General features: G+C 32.4%; 2 protein-coding genes across 2 annotated transcripts in view; one reads left to right on the forward strand and one right to left on the reverse strand.

Moving 5' to 3' along the window:
- LOC106459533 (protein mesh-like) overlaps positions 1 to 9,377 on the forward strand; it is a 51,148-nt gene extending 41,771 nt beyond the window's left edge. The window contains exons 18-21 of the mRNA XM_022386044.1: positions 1,180 to 1,297; positions 1,641 to 1,817; positions 6,931 to 7,069; positions 8,785 to 9,377. Coding sequence (XP_022241752.1) covers positions 1,180 to 1,297; positions 1,641 to 1,817; positions 6,931 to 7,069; positions 8,785 to 8,851 — 501 coding nt within the window. The 3' untranslated portion in view covers positions 8,852 to 9,377. The remainder of the gene's footprint in view (positions 1 to 1,179; positions 1,298 to 1,640; positions 1,818 to 6,930; positions 7,070 to 8,784) is intronic.
- A 6,065-nt stretch (positions 9,378 to 15,442) lies between these two features.
- The window catches only part of LOC111085796 (nose resistant to fluoxetine protein 6-like), a 32,961-nt gene continuing 26,845 nt past the window's right edge, over positions 15,443 to 21,558 (reverse strand). The window contains exons 14-15 of the mRNA XM_022386035.1: positions 21,372 to 21,514; positions 15,443 to 16,231 (exon numbers count right to left, since the gene is read on the reverse strand). Of these exons, the coding sequence (XP_022241743.1) occupies positions 16,049 to 16,231; positions 21,372 to 21,514 (326 nt within the window). The 3' untranslated portion in view covers positions 15,443 to 16,048. The remainder of the gene's footprint in view (positions 16,232 to 21,371; positions 21,515 to 21,558) is intronic.

Below are 21,558 nucleotides of genomic sequence, written 5' to 3' on the forward strand. Positions count from 1 at the left end.
ATGAAGAAAAACTTTAATATAAGTTTACATATAACGGCAAATGTACAACGTTTCGACAAGGTTTTGTCATCATCAGGTACTCGAAACGTTGTACATTTGCCGTTATATGTAAACTTATATTAAAGTTTTTCTTCATTACCCATTCAAGCCGTCTCCAGCCATTATTAGTCTCAAAGTGGGTTTGAAATACTCGAAGCTGCTGTTTTAAAATGCTAACATTTTTACTCAGAGAACGTTAGTTTATGAACGAATATATAGAGAACTCTACACGTGGGTTACCTTAGGACTACAAACTACAATTCATAAACGTTTCTTACGTTAAATAATGTAGTTTATGAAGATATAATTACTCGTTATTCGGAGGTCTGTAGTTTATCGTCTTGCTGATACTTAATCATTGCAATTCACATGTGTGAGTTGCTTGCTATGTACAAAATTATCACATGGATTTCTTGATTATAAAACTATTGTATATTAACAATAGCTGTTGCTTGCTATGTACAAAATTATCACATGGGTTTCTTGATATTTATAAAACTATTGTATATTAACAATGGTTGTTGCTTGCTATGTACAAAATTATCACATGGGTTACCTGATATTTATAAAACTATTGTTCAATGAGAAAGACTACCTTTTATAAAACGTAAAATAGGACTCATTTATTAAAACTATTGTTCTCTTACAAGGGTTGTGGTTATCCACCCTCACCCCCAAAACATTCTAAGGAAAAAAAACACGTTTTTGAGAGAAATGCTGTTAACATTACCACGGTAGTTTCCATGCTAATATATTATTATGATGAGTCATACGCAGCTTGTGAGCACATAAACGCTATTATTTCATATTATTTTATCACTCTTAGCTAAGTCTGAGTAATATATCGTATAGATATAGATTTGACCGTTTAAGAGTACAAGCTGAAATTGTTTTTCTCCGTAATAATGTTTTAAAAATTCAAGAAATCAGGAAAATAATATTATGGATATTTTTTGATTCCTGCTACTATTCGTATTAGGGTTTTAAGATGTAACAGCTAGTTGGCAGAAGAACCAAGAAATCTTACAGTTTTGTTTATTAATTCCTTAACAGAATTACTATACTAGTTTCCAGACAATTTAACTTCTAAGAAAGGACCTCTAGTTGTTAAATAAGTATAACGAGTTATTTTTTTGTCAGGTATGCTCCAGCTCTGCACCGTGTATTTACGACTATAAAGTTACAGGAAACGAGGTTTTCGCGAAGATGACAAAGAAACATGAAGCGATGGCGTACCAGCTGAAGACTGATTCTAGTGGTATTCTTCCTTTTATAGGGTTTTTCTTTAAAAAATGTTGTCAACTTATTGTTATTATTATAGCTAAATGTTTTGGTAACTCAAATATTCCAGAGTGAACAAAATCAAAACTGCAAGTTTTAGGCTACTGGCGTTCGTGTGACGCACGTTAACTATAATGAGTATAAGTTTTTATATTTAATCTAACGATAGAAGTCTTTTGACTAGATCATGAACTCAGAACTTAGAAAATTGGAAAAATTAGTAAAAAAAAATTAATATTACTTGTTCTCGCAATGTTCGCCATCGGGCTTTAAATCTATCACTTGTTTCGTAGTTGAATTACTCAAATTTAATTTTGCAGTCATTCGTTGCCCTGCGCTTCCTAGACCAATAAACGGAAGGAAGACAGATAACACCTACAAGCCTGGAGGTATAGTTCGATTTTCCTGTGATGAAGGATACCGATTGGTTGGTTACGAGGTACGACAATGTATGTCCAACGGCCTATGGTCCTGGGGAGACGACCCGGAATGTATCAGTAAGATAAGATATCAATATTCTTCTTATAACTATATAGCTAATGCTAGCATTGATTTAAAGCCTATGTCAAGTGAATTGTGACACCTGAGAAACTATCGCGTAATGTCAGAGTATATATGCATGTTTCTTCCAGTGTGTTATCATAAGGTGTCAGGTTAGCTTTGAGTATTTTAGCTAAAGACATGACTTATGACGTACAGTCATTGCTAGTCGATAATAACACGACCTTGTTATTGGTTACACTATAATCTTAATATTTATTTTTACTGGCAAGGGAGAATGTTTTATCATTCGACTTTATAACATTGAGTCACTATTTTACCTATAAACATCTGAATTCCTGGTTTAAAATATTGGGGGAGATCATTTTATCATTCGACTTTATAACATTGAGTCACTATTTTACCTATAAACATCTGAATTCCTGGTTTAAAATATTGGGGGAGATCATTTTATCATTCGACTTTATAACATTGAGTCACTATTTTACCTATAAACATCTGAATTCCTGGTTTAAAATATTGGGGGAGATCATTTTAGGGTTGGAATTCATTACCTTATGCCACTATGATGACGTGGTTGTGTGTGGGAACTTCCTGACTAGCTATTTAAGTAATCAGGATCATTTAGAGTCGATTTCAAATTCTAATTTCTCTATTTGCGTGTATTAATCACATCAAAGATTCGTACTGAAATTAAATAGTTATATTTAAGTTTCGCTAGAAACCATCTCTCTTTATTCAGTTGTTTGTTGTACAATACACTAGTTTTAATTAACAGTGAACTGAAACTAAACTAATTAATAGTTTATCTATTTTATAATTATATACTAAATATTCGAGTCTTATTATGTTATAACAGTATTCGTTCTAATTAATTATCATATCGTTCATTAGGACAGTTCAGGAATAAATGGTGCATCATATCCATGATGTTAAATTTAAAGTAATATTCTTTATAATTAATGTACGAAGTTTTTAGCACTATCAAATATTTTGCACAAAAGTTTATAATTAATATTTTTTACAGAGTTCAAAGTACAATATTTAATATCTGTTAAATTGTTTGAAACTATAACATTCTCTGCTCTATAATCTATACGATTAAGTAGTATTGCCCGTATTTTACGCTATTCTCTTGCAAACTATTATTTTCATCCCACTAACGGTTCCAAGGTTTATGAATTGTTTAATACAGTCTGCGTGTATATTTCAAACTTATAGTTTAAATTTCATTTTCTTAAATCTACCTCCCTGTCTTTCTGTTTCTATCTAACTTGTATTTGCGTCAAAATGTGATTCATTTTGTGCCAAAAAGTAATCATAACTTTGTAAGATTCAAAATAAATGTCGTAGAAATGTGTTGAATTATACTATACAATACAATTAAAGAATAGTTAATATTTATAATGATATAACGATAACAAGGCAAAATCAGTATCCCCTTCTCAGCTCATTGTCATGTAAGGGATATTTTATGATGAGGCGTGCGATTTGAAATTGAAATGATTGGTAATTGAGCTTGTACTATATATATAGTAGCCTCACATAGTCTTGTCTTAGTCGCCACGTTGAAGTAAATTACAAAATTTAGTGTCCTAAGATCTTCATGTACAATACCTAACCTCAAATAAAGCATTTTGATGTTTCACTCATCTCAAGAGTCATCATCAGACAAATAAAAGTCGACCAATCACAGCATGACTGTTGATAATTGGGTACAGATGTCTCAAAGTGTCGTTAGCAGAACATGAAACCACTTCTAAACCAATGGTACAGTTGGCTGGACAGTTGGGTAAGGCAGATCACCATCCACAACACGAGCAGATAACTGTTATCTGCCGATTTTAGTTCGCACAATCGTAGAATGGAGATTTCGAAACTGTGTCAGATGTTTGTAAACATAAATTGTTTGTTTGTTAAATTTAGTCTGAAGCTAATCGATGGCTGCCTGTCTCCTATTTTTGAATAGTAGACTAGAGGGAAGATAGCTAGTTAACGCCATTCACCGCCAACTCTTAGGCTACTTTTTTACCTCTTTACCAATGAATAATGGGATTGACTGTCACGTCATAACGCCCCTATCTTTAATAGGTTGAACATGTTCAGTAACGGAGTACGATCCCGCGGCCCACAGATTGTGGGTCGATCGCCCTAACCACCAGGCAAACGTAAGTGGACACCATTCCCCTCACAGCAAAACACAAAATATCTCACCTGCTAAGGCGCCAAGAACACGTCCGTGTATAGCAATATTCTTTTTACGAATAAGCCACTGTTGGTACTTAAACAGTAGTCTCCATAATGTGTGGCATTAATCATACCCTTCTCCAGAATATAGAAGTCAGTACGTTCACAAATATTTTTCCTTGCCACTTTATTCTTCCACCACTGCCATATGCTTCAGTGTATGGAAATATGGTTGGATATGGTTTCATATTCTCGCTAAATAAGTACACGTCTACTACCTGGCTGCAGGCTTTGGGGACTGCCCAGTACAGATTCAGTTGTCTCCAACTTAAGCCTTAAGTTAGATGATGACCTGTGATGTTCAACACATCTTTTGAAGATGAGATTAATCGAACGGCGTAACCTACATGCTAACCTGACATCATTCTAATCAAACGTGTATGACATTCTCGAGGAAGATATATATCACATCTCGACAAGTGACTCCAGACATTAAAGATACTCTGTAAAAAGGGCTTCCGGACGAGTGGTTGAGGATACTCTGGATCCTGAACTTATCAAAACTGGTTTTAAGAACGTAACTTGGCTGTTAAGCTATCCCTACTGTTCATTTTGATCATACAACCTATTAAAATATCTGTAACTTTACCACATGCTCAATTACTATCATTAGCAAAAATATCGAATAATTTGCCTTTCAGGTCACATCACAGATCATCAGACGCCTAATCTAAGTAAAATGAATTGAGAATATGTGTGTATGATTGATATTACTTTATAGAAGTGTTTTTTATCGTTTAATTATTTCATACAGTGTAGATACAGTTAGGGTCCCTCCTTTTTTAAATGAGTGAGAGAGTAAGTTAATTGATGTTATGTAATATACGGATAAACATTAAAATACCATAAATGTTGTAATAGTTACTTATTATTTTCATTAAAATATATCAAAACGCTTAATTTTGGATTATTACATTATTTACTCTACCCTAATCCCCCCAAGACATTATTTACGCCCCTCTGGAATTGGGAATTGCTGATTTAGACTATTTGTTTCATATTTCAATCGGTATGATACAATAGAGGTCACACTCCGAGGTATGCCCGAAATCATTTGATATTTGATGTTAAGTCGAATGTTTCATGAAAATGGAGTTTAGGTCATGGTGAAAAAATGTATGACGTTTTGTGATTTTTAAAGCTCCTTTTCTATGCATGTTAATTATTAATCAAAATGTTAAGCATTCATGTCAGTGAAAATTTATTTACTTCTTTTTGCTTCACACTTGTGCAACACCATCCGTTATTTTACTTAACTTAAGTACAACATATCTACATTGTCTGGCTAACTGTTTGTTTGTTTTGAATTTCGCGCAAAGCTACACAAGGGCTATCTGCGCTAGCCATCCCTAATTTAGCAGTGTAAGACTAGAGGGAAGGCAGCTAGTCATCACCACCCACCGCCAACTCTTGGGCTACTCTTTTACCAACGAATAGTGGAATTGACCGTCACATTAGAACGCCCCCACGGCTGAAAGGGCGAGCATGTTTGGTGTGACGGGGATTCGAACCCGCGACCCTCAGATTGCGAGTCGAGCGCCGTAACCACCTGGCCATACCGGGCCCTGGCTAACTGACTGTCTAACTAATTGGATGTTTGTTTGGTTGGCTAACTGACTATCTAACTGGTTGGATGTTTGTTTGATTGGCTGACTGTCTAACTAGTTGAATATTTAGTTGGTTATCTGACTAGCTATCTAACTAGTTGGATGTTTGGTTGTTGTCTGACTAACTGACTACCTAATTAGTTGGATGTTTGTTCGGTTGGCCGGCTGACTATTTGTCTGATTATCTGGCTACTTAGATGTTTGGTTGGCTGGCCAACTGTCCGTCTGGTTGTCTAGGTAGTTGGATGTTTAGTTGGCTCGCTTTTCGTCTAACTGTCTAACTAGTTCGATGTTTGGTTGGCTGGCCAACTGTCCGTCTGGTTGTCTAGGTAGTTGGATGTTTAGTTGGCTTGCTTTTCGTCTAACTGTCTAACTAGTTCGATGTTTGTTTGGCTGATCAATTGTCTGTTTGGTTATTTAACAAGTTTGATGTTTGTTTGGTTGCCTCAATAACTGTCCATTTATTATCTCAGTAGTTGGGTGTTTGATTGGTTTGTTGGCTGTCTGGTTGTCTAACTAATTTGATGTTTATTTGGTTGGCTGGCTAACTGTCCCTTTGGTTGTCTAACAGGTCTGATGTTTGTTTGGTTGGCTGGCTAACTGTCCGTTTGATTATCTATTTAGATGAATGTGTGACTGATCGGCTGACTAACTGTCTCTGTGGCTGTCTAGCTAGTTGGATATATGGTTGGTTGGCTGGGTAGCTGTCCATCTGGTTGTCTAGCTAGTTGGAGGTATGGCTGGTTGTCTAGCTAACCATCTGTCGTTGTCTATTAGTTCAATGTTTACTTGTTTTACTGGCTAATTGCTTGACTGATTAGTAGGATATTTGTTGGATTGTTTTTTTAACTACTTAGTTTTCTATCTAGTTGGATATTTGGTTGGTTAGCTGGCTGTCTGCCTTTCTCGCTAGTTAGATGTTTGGTTGGCTGGCTAATTGTCTATCTGGCTGCTTAGCTTGTTTGGTTTACTGATTATCTAGCATATCATCTGTCTGCTGATGGGTTGTTTAACTGTCTGTTTGTTGTTCTGGCTGACTAATGTTATGATACACGATAATATTATTGAATTATTTGCTATATGCTTAATGTTATTAACGAACATGACGTTTGAAACCAAAATCAGTCCATACTCATGAGGACTGAAGAAAGCTTTTAGAAGTAGTTAGTAAATTCCATGTTTCCTTACACTGTGTGTATTTGTTGATATCAATATGAATGTGTACACATATTAAAATATAATATGTCTTTTTCAGGTAATCAGGAGTACAAACGCCGCATTGCTGGTATAACAGTGGGGATCATCGTACCAATTTTGCTCATTCTGATCCTTGTAGTGGTTTGTTTCATTCGCCACCGCAAGCAGTCCGATTCACATTATACAAGAGAGAGTGGGTAAGTTAGTAGTATGTTTTTGGTTTGATTCATCCCATACAATGCAAGAAGTCCGATTCGCATTATACAGGAGAGAGTCCCACTCTCTCCTGTATAATGCGAATCGGACTTCTTGCGTTGTATGGGATGAATCAAACCAAAAACATACTACTAACTTACCCACTCTCTCCTGTATAATGCGAATCGGACTTCTTGCATTGTATGGGATGAATCAAACCAAAAACATACTACTAACTTACCCACTCTCTCCTGTATAATGCGAATCGGACTTCTTGCATTGTATGGGATGAATCAAACCAAAAACATACTATTAACTTACCCTAAGTTAGTAGTATGTTTTTGGTTTGATTCATCCCATACAATGCAAGAAGTCCGATTCACATTATACATAAGAGACAGTGGGTACGTTAGTAGTCTGATGTAGTGGTACGTTAGTAGTCTGATGTAGTGGTACATTAGCAGTTTTTTAGTTATTTATTTCAATCATCACCTCAGGCAGCCTGATTCGTGTTATGTAGGAGAAAGTGGGTAAGTTAGTGATATATTTTAGTGGTTTGTTTCAATCATTACTTCAATTATACAATTAGCATTGCTCTGAAATGCTCTGGTTAAATAGTAGCCTGTTACAGTGGTTTGCTTCATTCGTTACCAAAGGCAGTCCGATTTGTATTAAGCAGAAGAGACTTGGCAAATAGTAGTCTATTGTAGTGGTTTGTTTAAACCTCAGGCAATATGGTTCGCATTACATAGCGGATGCTGGATAGGTTAGAAGACTGTGCCAGCTGTATAAAGCCTTTAAATTCAATTATTTTTCATGATAAATAGACATTCTGCTTCCTTCTCTAGTTTTCTAAGTTACTGAAGCACATAATGTAGTATCTGCTTATTATATAAAAGTATTATAAACTGATGTTTTTCTATTCCATAGCTCTCCATGTACTGTACACCAGATTCCAATGATATATTTTTAAAATCTCATTCTAAAACTTAACATTTGCTTAGTTAGAATTATTATAGCATATTCAAGTTACTTTATAGATGAATGTGCAATATTGTATTGAGAAATTGATGTGTTTTTCAAGTATTCTTAAACAAATTTTATGGAAGTATTTCTATATATGTTCACTACTACCCTTAAAACGGTTGTATAACGTGTATCTTTAAGGAATTAGTGATATCATGGTGTCTTGCAATTGACTAAGTTAAAAAACTTTATTGAGAATACAGGGGAAATGTAATCATGGTTAATAACTTATATTTCTATCAGTATATTTGTAGTTTGTGAAATTCTGAAGAGGTAGGCTTATTTTTATGGAGTGTTTTACATTATTATCATTATTTTATATAATGCTATCACACTTTTTGTTTTGGAATGATAAGTCTTAGATAATAATTGTAAAATAGTTATTATCAACTAGATTTTTTTCTGTTGACTATTTTACTTAACCTAGTATAATATACGATTCTACTGAAATAATCGGTTTCATTCGCTATATTACAATTTGGCTTCATAGTTCTACTTTGTATAGAAACTTATTAAAACTACTACTTCTCTTTACGATCAAAGCAAGACCTGAATTGCTTGAAATCATATAAATGGATTAGTTTTCAGTTAAAAGCAGGGCATGGTGTTTGTAGCTAGCTGACTGTGAGGTTTAGAAGCAGATGGGTAATTGTTCCGTTCAGTGGGTAATGATTATGATGTTTCTTTGCAGAAGGCCAGCAAGGAACGTGGAAGTGAAGACTCCATACACCAAAAACTCAGTTGAAACAGAAACTTGAACTGTTTTAGATTCAGCCTATTAAAATAGTGTTTTACAAGGTTAACTTAAGTGTATTGTTTCTAACTGGGTTCTTGAGAGCTGTTTGAAGTTCTCATAGCGATCATGTACATCCAAAGTTTTGATTGACTAAAAAGACTGATGACTGTGTATAAGATTATTGTGTTAAATTTGATCATTAAATGTAACCCCAGTAACTATGAGGTATCAGCTTGTGTTGCATACTTTGTTATTGTTGATATTTGATAATCAAACCAAATAAGGTAGTTTTATAATAAATTACTGACCATTAATTTCTTGTCGTTGTTTGTATGGGCAGTTTTAATATTCTTTTTTAATGTATGTTATGTTGCTTAAAGATATTTCATACTCTTAATATCTGGTAAAACAAAATGCTGAAAAAAAACCTTGTATGTATGCTAGAAAAACAATATTACGTTCACATCAGGTTTTTGTAATCATTTTTCTATTTCATCTACTTTCGATGTATTTGTGCGTGTGTGTGAAATAAAGTAGTCCAGTTTTTACTCTTCGTTCCTTTTCTTAGTTTAATCATTAACATGGTTGAAGAAAAGGGTTCAAACAGATTTTACTTCTTCGAATAAAACTAAATGAGCAAATGAATTACATATTTAGAAACAAAAAGTCATGAAACCTACATAAACAATATAAAATATCGAATCGTAAAGGTTTTACAATTTAACAAAAACGTTTAGAAATAAAACAAATAAAGTACATAAAAATGAAGTTAAATTCAAATCGCACAGATAGTAGGAGCTTTTTTAACAGAATAATTTCAATTAATCCATTACATATTTCAAACCAGTGATGTGTAAATAAGCTTTTTTATTATTTATATTTTGCATATGCAGTGACTTTTCACAGATCGAATAGGAATCCGAAATTCAGTTTTTATCCGTATCTAACTTGGCACCTCATTCAAAAAATCTTACTAAAGAACTCTTGCAATCAAACGTCTCTAGACTTATTACTGCTGTAAATACAGCTAGGCCTAAAACGTCAACTGAAAAATCCAAATATATATATTTTCACTTTTTATATTTTTGGTTTCCTTAAATGATAGTTAGTGTAACATAGACGTAAAAAAAATTGTAAAATTCAAATATTTATGTATAACAGAGATGTTTTGATTATTATTATTATACTATTATAACATGTAAAATATAAGATATAGCATACAATATTTCATACATTTTTTATTCATAAAATATATTATACGTATTTAATATGCATTATAGCCTAGTCTTAGGAACACAGGAATTTTGACTTGGTTAATTTTTCCTGTCTTTCTAAAGTCGAAGAGCAGTTGCTACTTAATCTATTGATTAATTATTAGAAGAATCTAATCTATGCTACACTCCTTGAATGTATAATAGTATTAGAAGTAATAGTATTAAATCATCTTACTTACATTGGGTACTTGTTGTTAAAAAATTAAAATTATAATATTAAAACAGAGTAAGTAAGATACACAGAACGAATAGTTCAGAAATAGGAATGGTGTCACGCTATTGCATGTACTGCACATTGAAAGGTGCTGTAGTATGACTCCATTATTACAGGAGGAAGAGTCTGTGTTTTGACCTAATCTAATATTTTTCTAGTGTATAAAACATTATTATTTAATCAAAATATCTAGTAGTTGCGAGGATTTATTTTTATTAGTTCTATTAATTAACAAGTACAAATTTACCACATTATTAGATATAGGTTTAATTACACCGTTACCAATTGCTAAGTTATAGGTATGTCTACGGTGTGCCATATGCTTAGTTAAAACTACACTGTACAGTTACCAACTCTATATCATATGTAACTTCTGGTATAGAATTAGTTTATACTTATTTTCCTACTTACAGTGTTACCATGTGTTCATTTATAGGTTTAGTACAATACCGCTGTGTGTCAGTTATAGCTTTAGTTTCCAGTTTTAATCGCATTAAAGTAACTGTGAGTTAATTGTAAGTTCAATTGCAGAATTATCATTAATGTTAGAGTTAGATTAGTTTGGTTTTAGTACATGCTTTCACGCCAGTCTATTGATAAGATCAGTACAAGTTTTGACCATCAGGAATCTAACTGTGTGCAATATTAGGGTGGATAAATCTCTGAATGTGGGACTAATTTTCAACAGAACAATAAATCTGCAAGCTGTACCAGAGATGTACTGATACGTTGACAAATCATCAAGTATGGAAAATTTTCTTTTATTAGAGGATTAAAAACAAGAAAAATATCAGAGATGTACTGATACGTTGACAAATCATCAAGTATGGAAAATATTCTTTTATTAGAGGATTAAAAAACAAGAAAAATATCAGAGATGTACTGATACGTTGACAAATCATCAAGTATGGAAAATATTCTTTTATTAGAGGATTAAAAAACACGAAAAATATCAGAGATGTACTGATACGTTGACAAATCATCAAGTATGGAATATATTCTTTTATTAGAGGATTAAAAAACAAGAAAGATATCAGAGATGTACTGATACGTTGACAAATCATCAAGTATGGAAAATATTCTTTTATTAAAGGATTAAAAAACAAGAAAAATATCAGAGATGTACTGAAACGTTGACAAATCATCAAGTATAAAAGATATTCTTTTATTAAAGGATTAAAAAACAAGAAAAATATCAGAGATGTACTGAAACGTTGACAAATCATCAAGTATAGAGGATATTCTTTTACTAGAGGATTCAAACACAAGAAAGATAGATTATTTTACTAAAACTAATAATGAAAACGAAGTATTTTTTGTAAGTTCTCTTTAAGTTAATAATACTCGTAATCAAAATCAATAATGCCCAATATAATCATATAATCAAAAACTAATGTTCTCCGTTGGTTCAGCAGTAATGCCGAGCTCATAACGATAACAAATTGGTAATCGTTATCCATAAATAGCCCCCTATGTAGCTTTGCGCTTTAGCTAAGAGACAAACAAACATAATCAAAAGTTGGTGTACCACAAGGAGCTCACTTTTATTCATTTTGTTCGCAAATACCTTGTCTTTTTACATATAAATGTCAAATGTTTAAAGATCCGTGTGCTCATTACCCAGCACACTGGATGTTTTCTCTCCGCATTTCAATAAATTCTCAAAATTTTCATTTAGCCTTCATAAGTGTTGAACTATAAACTAAATTGTAAAGAAGTCATTAATCTCAGAAAATTAAACTTATTTCTCCATGTAAAAATTTAATGCCTAAACATCTAATAAGTGATATAGAATTGTAAAACAGAATTTTGTGATATACATTTAAGTTCAGTTAAATTCTCAAATATCTTTGTATTATTTATAATGAAAAATTAAATTGGAAATAATATGCACGTTTATTAGTTTTAAAAAATGTTGCGTCAAATTAAATATGCTTAGGAAAATTATAATAAAAAATGCGAATAGCACTGGTAGAATTTTAAACTGAAAACGAATACAAAACTTAGAATGACGGTTAACTTTGATTCACCTTTTATAAGTATGTATATATACATATATATTGTAATAACTATCTCTGTGTGTGCTACATAGTTCAACTTGTTCAGATATACCTTAAATTTTGTTTAAGTTGTACAAAATTCGTTTTTAAGATTAGCAGTAAACTTTCTGAATTAACTTTCATTAAAATATTACATAACTTAAAGAATAGAAATGTATATTTACGTATGTTATTGTTGAATGGCTCTAACCATGAATGAAATGCTCAACAATTACTTTTTGTGGTTGGCAGTATAAGAGCTTTGGCTCTTAGTGAAACCAAGAGTGCAACACAATTAACCTTTTTAAAGTCCATGAAATAATTTAAATTGATAGATTAACTTAACCTTTTTCCTCTAGAAAGAAAATATTTCAAAAAGACCCCACTAACTTCATATCTAATAAATGAAGTGAAAATTAATACAGAATTTAAAAAGGTAAACACGTTTGATTTCCTTTTAGTTTATACTGTTATGTAAACCGAATTTTAACTATTTTATCTAATGGATTTTATTAATTCATATGTTTAATTTGCATATAAAACTTTATGTTTATGGATTTTTGAGTTTTAGTTATTGTTAGATATTTAAAGAAGGTAAATTTTAATTTTATCAGTTGTATTTTATATATATTTAATCCTTTTATTATCATTATAAAAGTGACGTGGGGTGTAAAAGTCTCAGAAGGTTTAAGAAATGAAAATAAAATTGGCAGTGACTTAAAGCACCTTTCCAAAATGATAAATGAACATCACTGGTTCTGCGGTGTGTGGAAAAGGATTGAAACATGGAGGAACGCGACTGGAGTAGGTATTTCTGAGTCTGGGGTAGGAGGCGTTATGTCATCAGTTCTTAACTGAAGCTCGAGCTTATTCTGTTCATATTGGACTGAAATTCATGCTTTGATCGCGGTTCAAGGCGGTTGATGGGTTTTGATGAAAATACTTAATTAGGTTTCTTGGTTTTCCAGTTTTGTGAGGAGTTGAGTATTTATCATTGTTTCCAATTGATAATATGTCCAGTGTTATGGTTGTTCTGCTCTGTCTGAATTCTCGGGATGAAGATATCGGATGGCATCTTATTTTCCTTTATTCATTGCTCTAGTATTATGCTGGTCTCTGCAATGTAAGTTTCAACACATTAGAACAGCATTTTATATACAATGTTCATCTATTTTTTTTCACTTTTCGTTTTTTTTTCCATTTCAGTAATCATGTTTATTAAGGTTTTATCAGATCTGAAGTATTCTTGGATGCTAAACCTCAGATCTGAAGTATTCTTGGATGCTAAACCTTCTTGCATATATTTTCGAGTTTGTAACTTAATTTTAGAATAAACAGTAAAATAAATCAGTGACGGTATTAGAACTTTTTCTTGAAATTTTGTGGTGCAGAGTTTTCGTGTTTTTTTCTATTGGATTGAATGAAGCTGTTGGGATAACTATTAAAATGTAAATATATGTTGGTGTGAATAAGTTTCCTGTATATCGATGTAGTAAGATAATGAAAAACGATTCTTATTTTTGATAAGTTTGATTATGACCCTGGTTCATTTCATTGAATTCAAATACAAAATTAAATCATTTTTATTTGCAACATTTTCAATTATTGTATGTAACTTTGCTATTTTAGTTCTTAGTTTAAAAACAACTACCACTCACATGGTTATGGAATGATAAAGATTGATCTTTTTCAAATTTAAAACGTAATTCACATATCTGCTAAAAATAATTAAGCTGTTTTAAAGCTTATATATTGTAAGTATTTGTTAAATTTGTGTTATGAACCTCATTATTAACGTAAATTACAATATTCATTGCATTATTTTGGAAGTCGAAATTGTTAGTATGAATAATATCATTTACTCAAACTTTCATAACCTCGAAAAATAAGTCGTACAGAATGGATAACAGAAAATACTTAATGGCATATATATATATATACTACCAAAGTATTGTTTTTGCATTTGAATATTAATGTTATTTACTTTTCGAAATACTCTTCGTTCACTTTTTTAGTTGTTTGCTCAAGTGTACATTATTTAACTTTTTATGTGATTATAAGTTTATTTGATGTAATAATCGTCAACCTGTTTATGTTTATTTTGTTATACTAAATAGGATAATTGTAAAGTTTTTTTACACAAAGATGTTTTCTGCTTTTTTGCCCATTTTCTCTAAAATGTTGCGAAATCGTAATTTAAATACTTGTTCTAGTTCTTAAAGAAGCATTTTTTCATATTTAGAGATTCATACATTGAATGCAATAAAGGTCAGTTATATTTTGATACATTCAAATAAGTAACTGAAAGTAAAACTTTATTGCTTAAACGTTTAGAAAGTAACACAATTAAAACTAAGATAGTCAAGCTTGTGAACAAAATTGGCAATCGTACAAATGAATTATGTGCAGTTTGAAATCAATCACATAGCATGGTATTCAAATTAAATATGGAGTTGTCGAAGTAAGTTATCAGTTACTTAAATACGAGTATAAGTTTCTATATTATGGTAAGGGGCTGGCATTTTAAAATTATAAATGTTATAACAGGGAACAGTTTTAATATCCGTGAGCAACTGTGGTAAGAGATAACATTTTAAATTTAGAGCCCTTCCTTGTATATTTTGTTTGTTGTCAAGTGCACGGCTATCTGTGCTGTGTCCACCACAAGTATTGAACCAGAGTTTTAGCGTTTTAAAGCTTCATATTTACCAATAGGCCACAAGCAGAGCCAATGTTTGTGACTATAAGATATGATTCACATTAATTTTGATAAAATGTTAGTTTTTTATTTAGATGCTTATAAATAATAAACATTATAAACATATTATAAACATTAACAAGAATTTTATTAAACATAGTAACGTAAAAGCGATAAAATAGATCGTGATTAAGTTAAGCTAAATATGCTTCAATCATATATTTATAACACGATGAATCTCTTTAAAATGATTTTCCAGAAATGTATAACTTAAATTATAGTTACTAAATCTTGTTTAATCCTTTAAAAAATTACTTAACGATTTGTTAGGTAATTTTAGTAACGTTTAATGTTCTTTTTTTATAGATATGGAACAAAATATGTAGGATTAATGTGGCATATAATTACTCTTTTGTAAACTAATTATTTTTCATTTTTATAATGTTGCATAAAATCAACATAAAAGAGCTAGTTTCTCTTTCGATATTTACTGTTGGAGGTTTTTAGACAGTACGAAAATAAATAACAGACACGAATGTAAAAGAACGTCCAAGTCGAAGCTGTAAATTTGGGTTCCTTATCTCCAAGACCTTTGTGAGAACTATATCATTACTGGCATAACAGATGCTGCAAATACCATTGAAAAATATTAACATACACGTTCCTTTAACGTAGGTAAGCATATTAGTCATTCAAAAGATCTAGAAGTACAAGGTTTCTCTGGTTTAGGATATCAGTTTTACAAATAATCCTTGAAGGTATGTGTTTTTGAAAGTTACCTTCTTTTACTTAATGAACCTATTTTAAATTTACAAACTCCAGCAAAACTCTATAGTAGTTAATAAACATTTTATAAAGCATACTGGAAATTACTGAAAACTTAATTCTTCTTTTTAAGACAGTCGTGAAATTTTTTTGTTGAGACGAATCAATGGAGTACACTGAATCGCTCGAACGCACGTCCTATTAATCTGTATCTGAAGGAGGAAAGGTTTCATGGGACGATTTCAAAGTTGTTTGGATCATTTTTCTTTTCTTTTAGAACATTGTTTTCTTCTCTTTGAAAAACACTGGAAACAATCATTTTTTCAAGATTTCTGAATGGGGCTTCAACTCCCAGAGCGCATATGAAAGAGAACACGAAAGAAAATACAAGACAACCCAGAAACGTGCACATCTGTAAATATTAATAAAAAAAAAACATGACGAAAACAAATGAATTACAGAACTAGTGATGTTATGCAAAACAGAATTGCAAAAAGTCATTATATCAAATAATCCAACATGAGTAAATACCATATGCAATCTTCTTAATGATATTTTTATTGTGCAGAGAGACTTAAATGAATAAACGTTTTAACAGATCAGACATGTCATGGAAAGGCCTTTTCTGATTTACATTATGAAAATTGAAAATTATATATACAGTGTGTTAAAAGGAGTAAGTAAAATGTTGAATATATTGAATGTCATTATTACAAAATCAAAAAATATAGCAATAAACAGTTTTCCAACAAACAAGTTATTCACTAAGATCCAAAATATAATGTTTTAGAAAGGAAAGCAGGGCATACAAACACGTTGTGAGACATAATTTTATGAAATTTTGGTATTCTTAGGTTAGACTGATTTCTACGAAGAGTATTAGATAATTACACTTTATAACGAGAGAATTGCGACATAAATTACGAAGTAATACTAAATTTAAATAACCTAACTGAGTTTCAGCAAAGAATGAAAAAAGCCTGACACGATGTGTAATACAACATGAAAGCAATGTTTATTAACAATGTTGCTTGCACCAACCCAGTTTGTAAGAAAATAGACTCAGCAATTTTTACTGTAATTCCAAATTTTGCTAGGCTTTTAGTCATCGTTACAAGTATTTTATGCACAAAAATAATCATAATTTTGAAATAAATAATTTCATTAAAATGTATCTGTGAATTTACTAAATCAGGCTGACTCCAACTGTGAGTAGTCTGGGTGCAAGGTGAATTCATAATACATATTACATAACTTCCTAAATTAATAGAAAAGTATTTTTTACTTTTATTCGTCATTTTCTATATCACAACACTAACTGTAGTGAAATAAACAATCTAGGGTAAAATGGAAAGTTGAAAAATATGAATTAAATGTAAATTAATTATCTTTTCGTCTTCATAGACTGACTGTATACCGTTAAAAGTTCATTTTGATGCATAGGTTGAAAAGGGTGAAAACTGCTTGGTTATGAAAACTTGCTCTAAAATCCCACAGAGATGGGACCATAACTTTATGCATTGGTCAAACAAAATGTCTATGGGCTTCACATATATTCGTACCACAAATTGTTTGTAGAAGATGCATTCAGAATTCCTGTGAACTTTCTGATCCCCAGGTTTCATTGGATCTCCAATTAATCAATACTTTTAGCTGTGATGAACTCTATCATCCCTGCTGGGAAACAGACTACATAGCTTACAATTTAACTTGGCCTTACTTCCCTCCCTACTGACTGGTAGCATGGACGAATAGTGGCCGAGACTGCAACCTAGTGTCAACACATGGGCTGACTTGGATTAAATAATATTTTATCTTCTCATGGTCATTCTTTCAATTACAAGTCTAATACTAGTTTTTGTGCTATACTATACTAATGAATGACTTTATGTAGTGTTCACATAAACATGTAAGACCACACGTATATATAAATTTATTAATATCACCATTACATACTGTCACATACTCCAGTAGCTTACAACAGAATGCCTCTACCTTACTCATAAATTACTTCTGAAACCTTCTGAAGTTTCTGTAGTTGTGGTTCCATAATGTGTTACTATCTAGTCGTCAAACTTGCACTTTTCTTTTCAGACATCATAACCAATAACCTAACCACTAACAGAATACAGCCAGAGTAAAATGTTTTATACTGTTACTAATGTATGTGAGCTTACAGTCAGAAGAAAAATAACCATATATAATTGGCATACTTTATAGGTATATAAGGGCGAATATAAAAGTTACAGGATCATAAGAGCCCGTAATATTGAAACATAAACTCTTCCTGAAGATTGTTTGTTTGTTTTGTTTGTTTTTGAATTTCGTGCAAAGCTACACGAGGGATATCTTCGCTAGCCGTCCCTAATTTAGCAGTGTAAGACTAGAGTGAAGGCAGCTAGTCATCACCACCCACCGCCAACTCTTGGGCTACTCTTTTACCAACGAATAGTGGGATTGACCACAACATTATAACGCCCACACGGCTGAAAGGGCGAGCATGTTTGGACGTGGATTCGAACCCGCAACCCTCAGATTGCGAGTCGAGCGCCTTATCCACCTGGCCATGCCGGGCACCTTCCTGAAGAACTGAGAAAATTAATCAAGTAGTTTTTTAAACAGAATAAGGGAGTAGACTACATGAAAATAGATTTTCCAAGTGTAACTTCAAAGGACAAATTGTAAGTAACTGTAGATTAAAATCTGTATGGAATAAGAACTACTGCCAGAGTTTACTAAAAACAAGGACATGTTATAATTGTGGAAAATATTGCAATTAAAGCCGAGCCTTTTAGGAACCAACAGCTGTTATTCAGCTTTAAATAAATTCTTGAAGGATGTCTTTGAGCCGAACCAAATCAAAGGAACACCAAAGAACTAACCAGAAATAAAAGAGACATGAACTAGCTGAATTTCTGGGGTGAAGCTCAGCTGGGCATAATTCACCTACCCCAAATGAGATAAAAGAATTATTATTTGAGGAAAATTTTCCTTGAGTCCACAAGTTTATTGATGGAAGAGTGCATATTGGGAACTAACTTCATGTGGAGACATAGATGTGAGGTTAAATTAGCTTCAAATAACTTCACAGTCTATGACCAGGAAATATCTGTGCACTAAATGACAATTATTGCTTTGCTTTAGAGGTTGAACTCCCAGTGACGAGAAGAAAGGAGGCCATTGCACCACCAAGAAGTGGAATACTTATACCTCGAATTATTATCAATAATTATACATGTAGTGAATGAGGCATATTAGAATTGGTGATTGGAAGAGTTATCCGGGATGTGCAGAATAAAGATATGATACATAACCTTACCCAGGAAAGAATTCAACTAACTTGTGTTAAAATTAAAGGTCGTTATGATACTAATGCTGATAAAAGGATACTAATGAGGTGCCTTGGTATGGTTAAACAGTTCTTGCTACAAGAGCAAACAAACTCCAGAATTAAGTTGGGGTTTGAAAAGGACTAAGTTATATTGAAAAGAACCAATGTTGTAGTTTACAGAATATGGAAGGATCCAAGCCAAAGGTCATTCATCATCATCTTTAGAAGTACATTGGTGAGAGAATGGCGAACGGGACTACTGTAGAGAAGAATCTGCAAGCAAATAGTCAGTATGCCAAAGAGCTCAGGGTGCCTGTTGAGACCACTTACAAAGGATCATCAGGAGTGGAGCCACGAGTGGAATCACTGGATCATCTAACTTGGAACAACTACTCCCAGTGATAGGACAACTGATGGTGACTACGGATAAGAAACCATCTCACCTATATCCCATGGGTCTCAGAAGAGAAAAAGAGAAAGCCACCAAAAAGATTTGGTCAGCATAGTTTAGAGTTTTATTTTTGTATTAGAATTGTTCAAAGGACACATAATCCAAAAAGGGGAGAATATTGTAAGCTATATTTTCAATGCTGTAATTTGTCTGTTTGCTATAAGGATGATATAATGATCGAGAGACTTTGTGAAATATCGAGAGCAATAGAGATATAAATACGAGTGAGCATATAGTTTGTTTTTTTATGAATCATTCAATGAAGTAATTCGTTTTCAGTTCATTCAGTGGTTGAGAAGTTAGTGAAGTATTAAGATCAGTGTTAGATATCACGTATATTCAGTTACTCAATCGATTAACCATGATAATGTACAAGCAAGTTCATTTGTACATTAGTTGTAGCACCATTAACGAGTAAATTTCTATTGAAGGTGAAAACATTATTTGTGAACTTAGGTCTACAACTGTGTACAAGTGATAGTAGTCTGTAGCGAACATTAAGAAAGAAATAAACAAATTTATCATTATGTGAACTGGGCTTTATATTATTTTCATCAAATAATTCAAAAGAACCCGCCCAATGAAAGAACATGTTCAAAAACACTTTTTTGGCATAATTCATTGGTGTTCCAGGTATGATCTTCGACGGCATATTGATGGTCATGGAATATTAAATCTAGTGCTGCAAACACTGTTGTTGGTGTTGTTATAATTTTATCTTCAGAACCTCTTTTATTTATTAATGTGTTTCTAAAATCTAATATAAGCCTTATTATTGACTATGTATTGGAGTACTACTGATTCATGGCTTACTTTGTTCATTTTAGAAGTGATTTCCCATTGGAATATAAATTATGGTAATGCTTATGTAACTGCCTGTGTAAAGCATTATTTACTTCAATGCTATCTCCTTATCTTACACCATACATATTTATAAATATCAGTATGAGCAATTTGTTATACTGCTAAACTCTCCATATTGCATACTGTGTTTTATTAGTTTGTTAGCTAAAAAGGTTGAATAAGTTATATTAAAACGATTTTGATGCCTCACTATGCCATTATCATCAATGTTAAGAAATCCAGTAATGCCCTATCTGACAAGTGTGCATCTTGACAATAACCCTGCAATGTAGTTTACATTTTATAGCAAAAGGCTTTATTGTAACACTGTCATTTCCAAAGCACAGCACTCCTCCCTGTGGACTTTCTATAATTCCTCTAGTTTACGAGGATGATGGTTTCACGGCACAAATTTCAATAGTCCTATTCCACAGAAATCCATAGGCAATTGACTAGTATGCCTTCGTTTGAAATAGCATAAACTATTAGAAAATTATTAAATCTACAATGAAATGCTCGGTCTGGCTAATTATTAAATATATCTGTTCTTCTCATCATTATCATATAGTGTTTGAAGCGATCAGATTGTTTGTTTTTGTTTTTTATTTTGGGTGAAAGTATTTCAAGGTTATGTGTGCTAACCATCCCTAATTTTCAAGTGATAGACTAAAGGGAAGGAAGCCAGTTAATACCATTGATCGCTAACTTTTAGGCTACTCTTCTCAGACCGAATAGGGGAATTTGATCACCTCTCTTATAATGCAGTCATGGCCGCCAAACTGTAATGCATATTGGGGGGGGGGGGATACTGGTAAGTAATTACAAAACTTCGGATCCACAGTCCAACACGGGGCCATGCTCAGCCCAAGTAATCAAATAAACACTTGTACTTGTACTGAAACTAAAATGAGTTTAGTTTATACTTACGGTTGTTAGATGACCAGCATAGACCCGTTCTCGGATGTTTCCAACATACAACCATAGCAAACAGAGATGGGAAAGATATGTCATATAGGCCAATCTTGAAAGCGGGACGAAAGCCTTCCACGACAGGAATGTGTTTATAAGGCCTAGAAATTCCAATTATGCTTAGTGTTAATTATAGTATTTTGGC

This window comes from Limulus polyphemus, unplaced genomic scaffold (assembly GCF_000517525.1).
Source record: "Limulus polyphemus unplaced genomic scaffold, Limulus_polyphemus-2.1.2 Scaffold623, whole genome shotgun sequence".
Classification (NCBI taxonomy): Eukaryota; Metazoa; Arthropoda; class Merostomata; order Xiphosura; family Limulidae; genus Limulus; species Limulus polyphemus.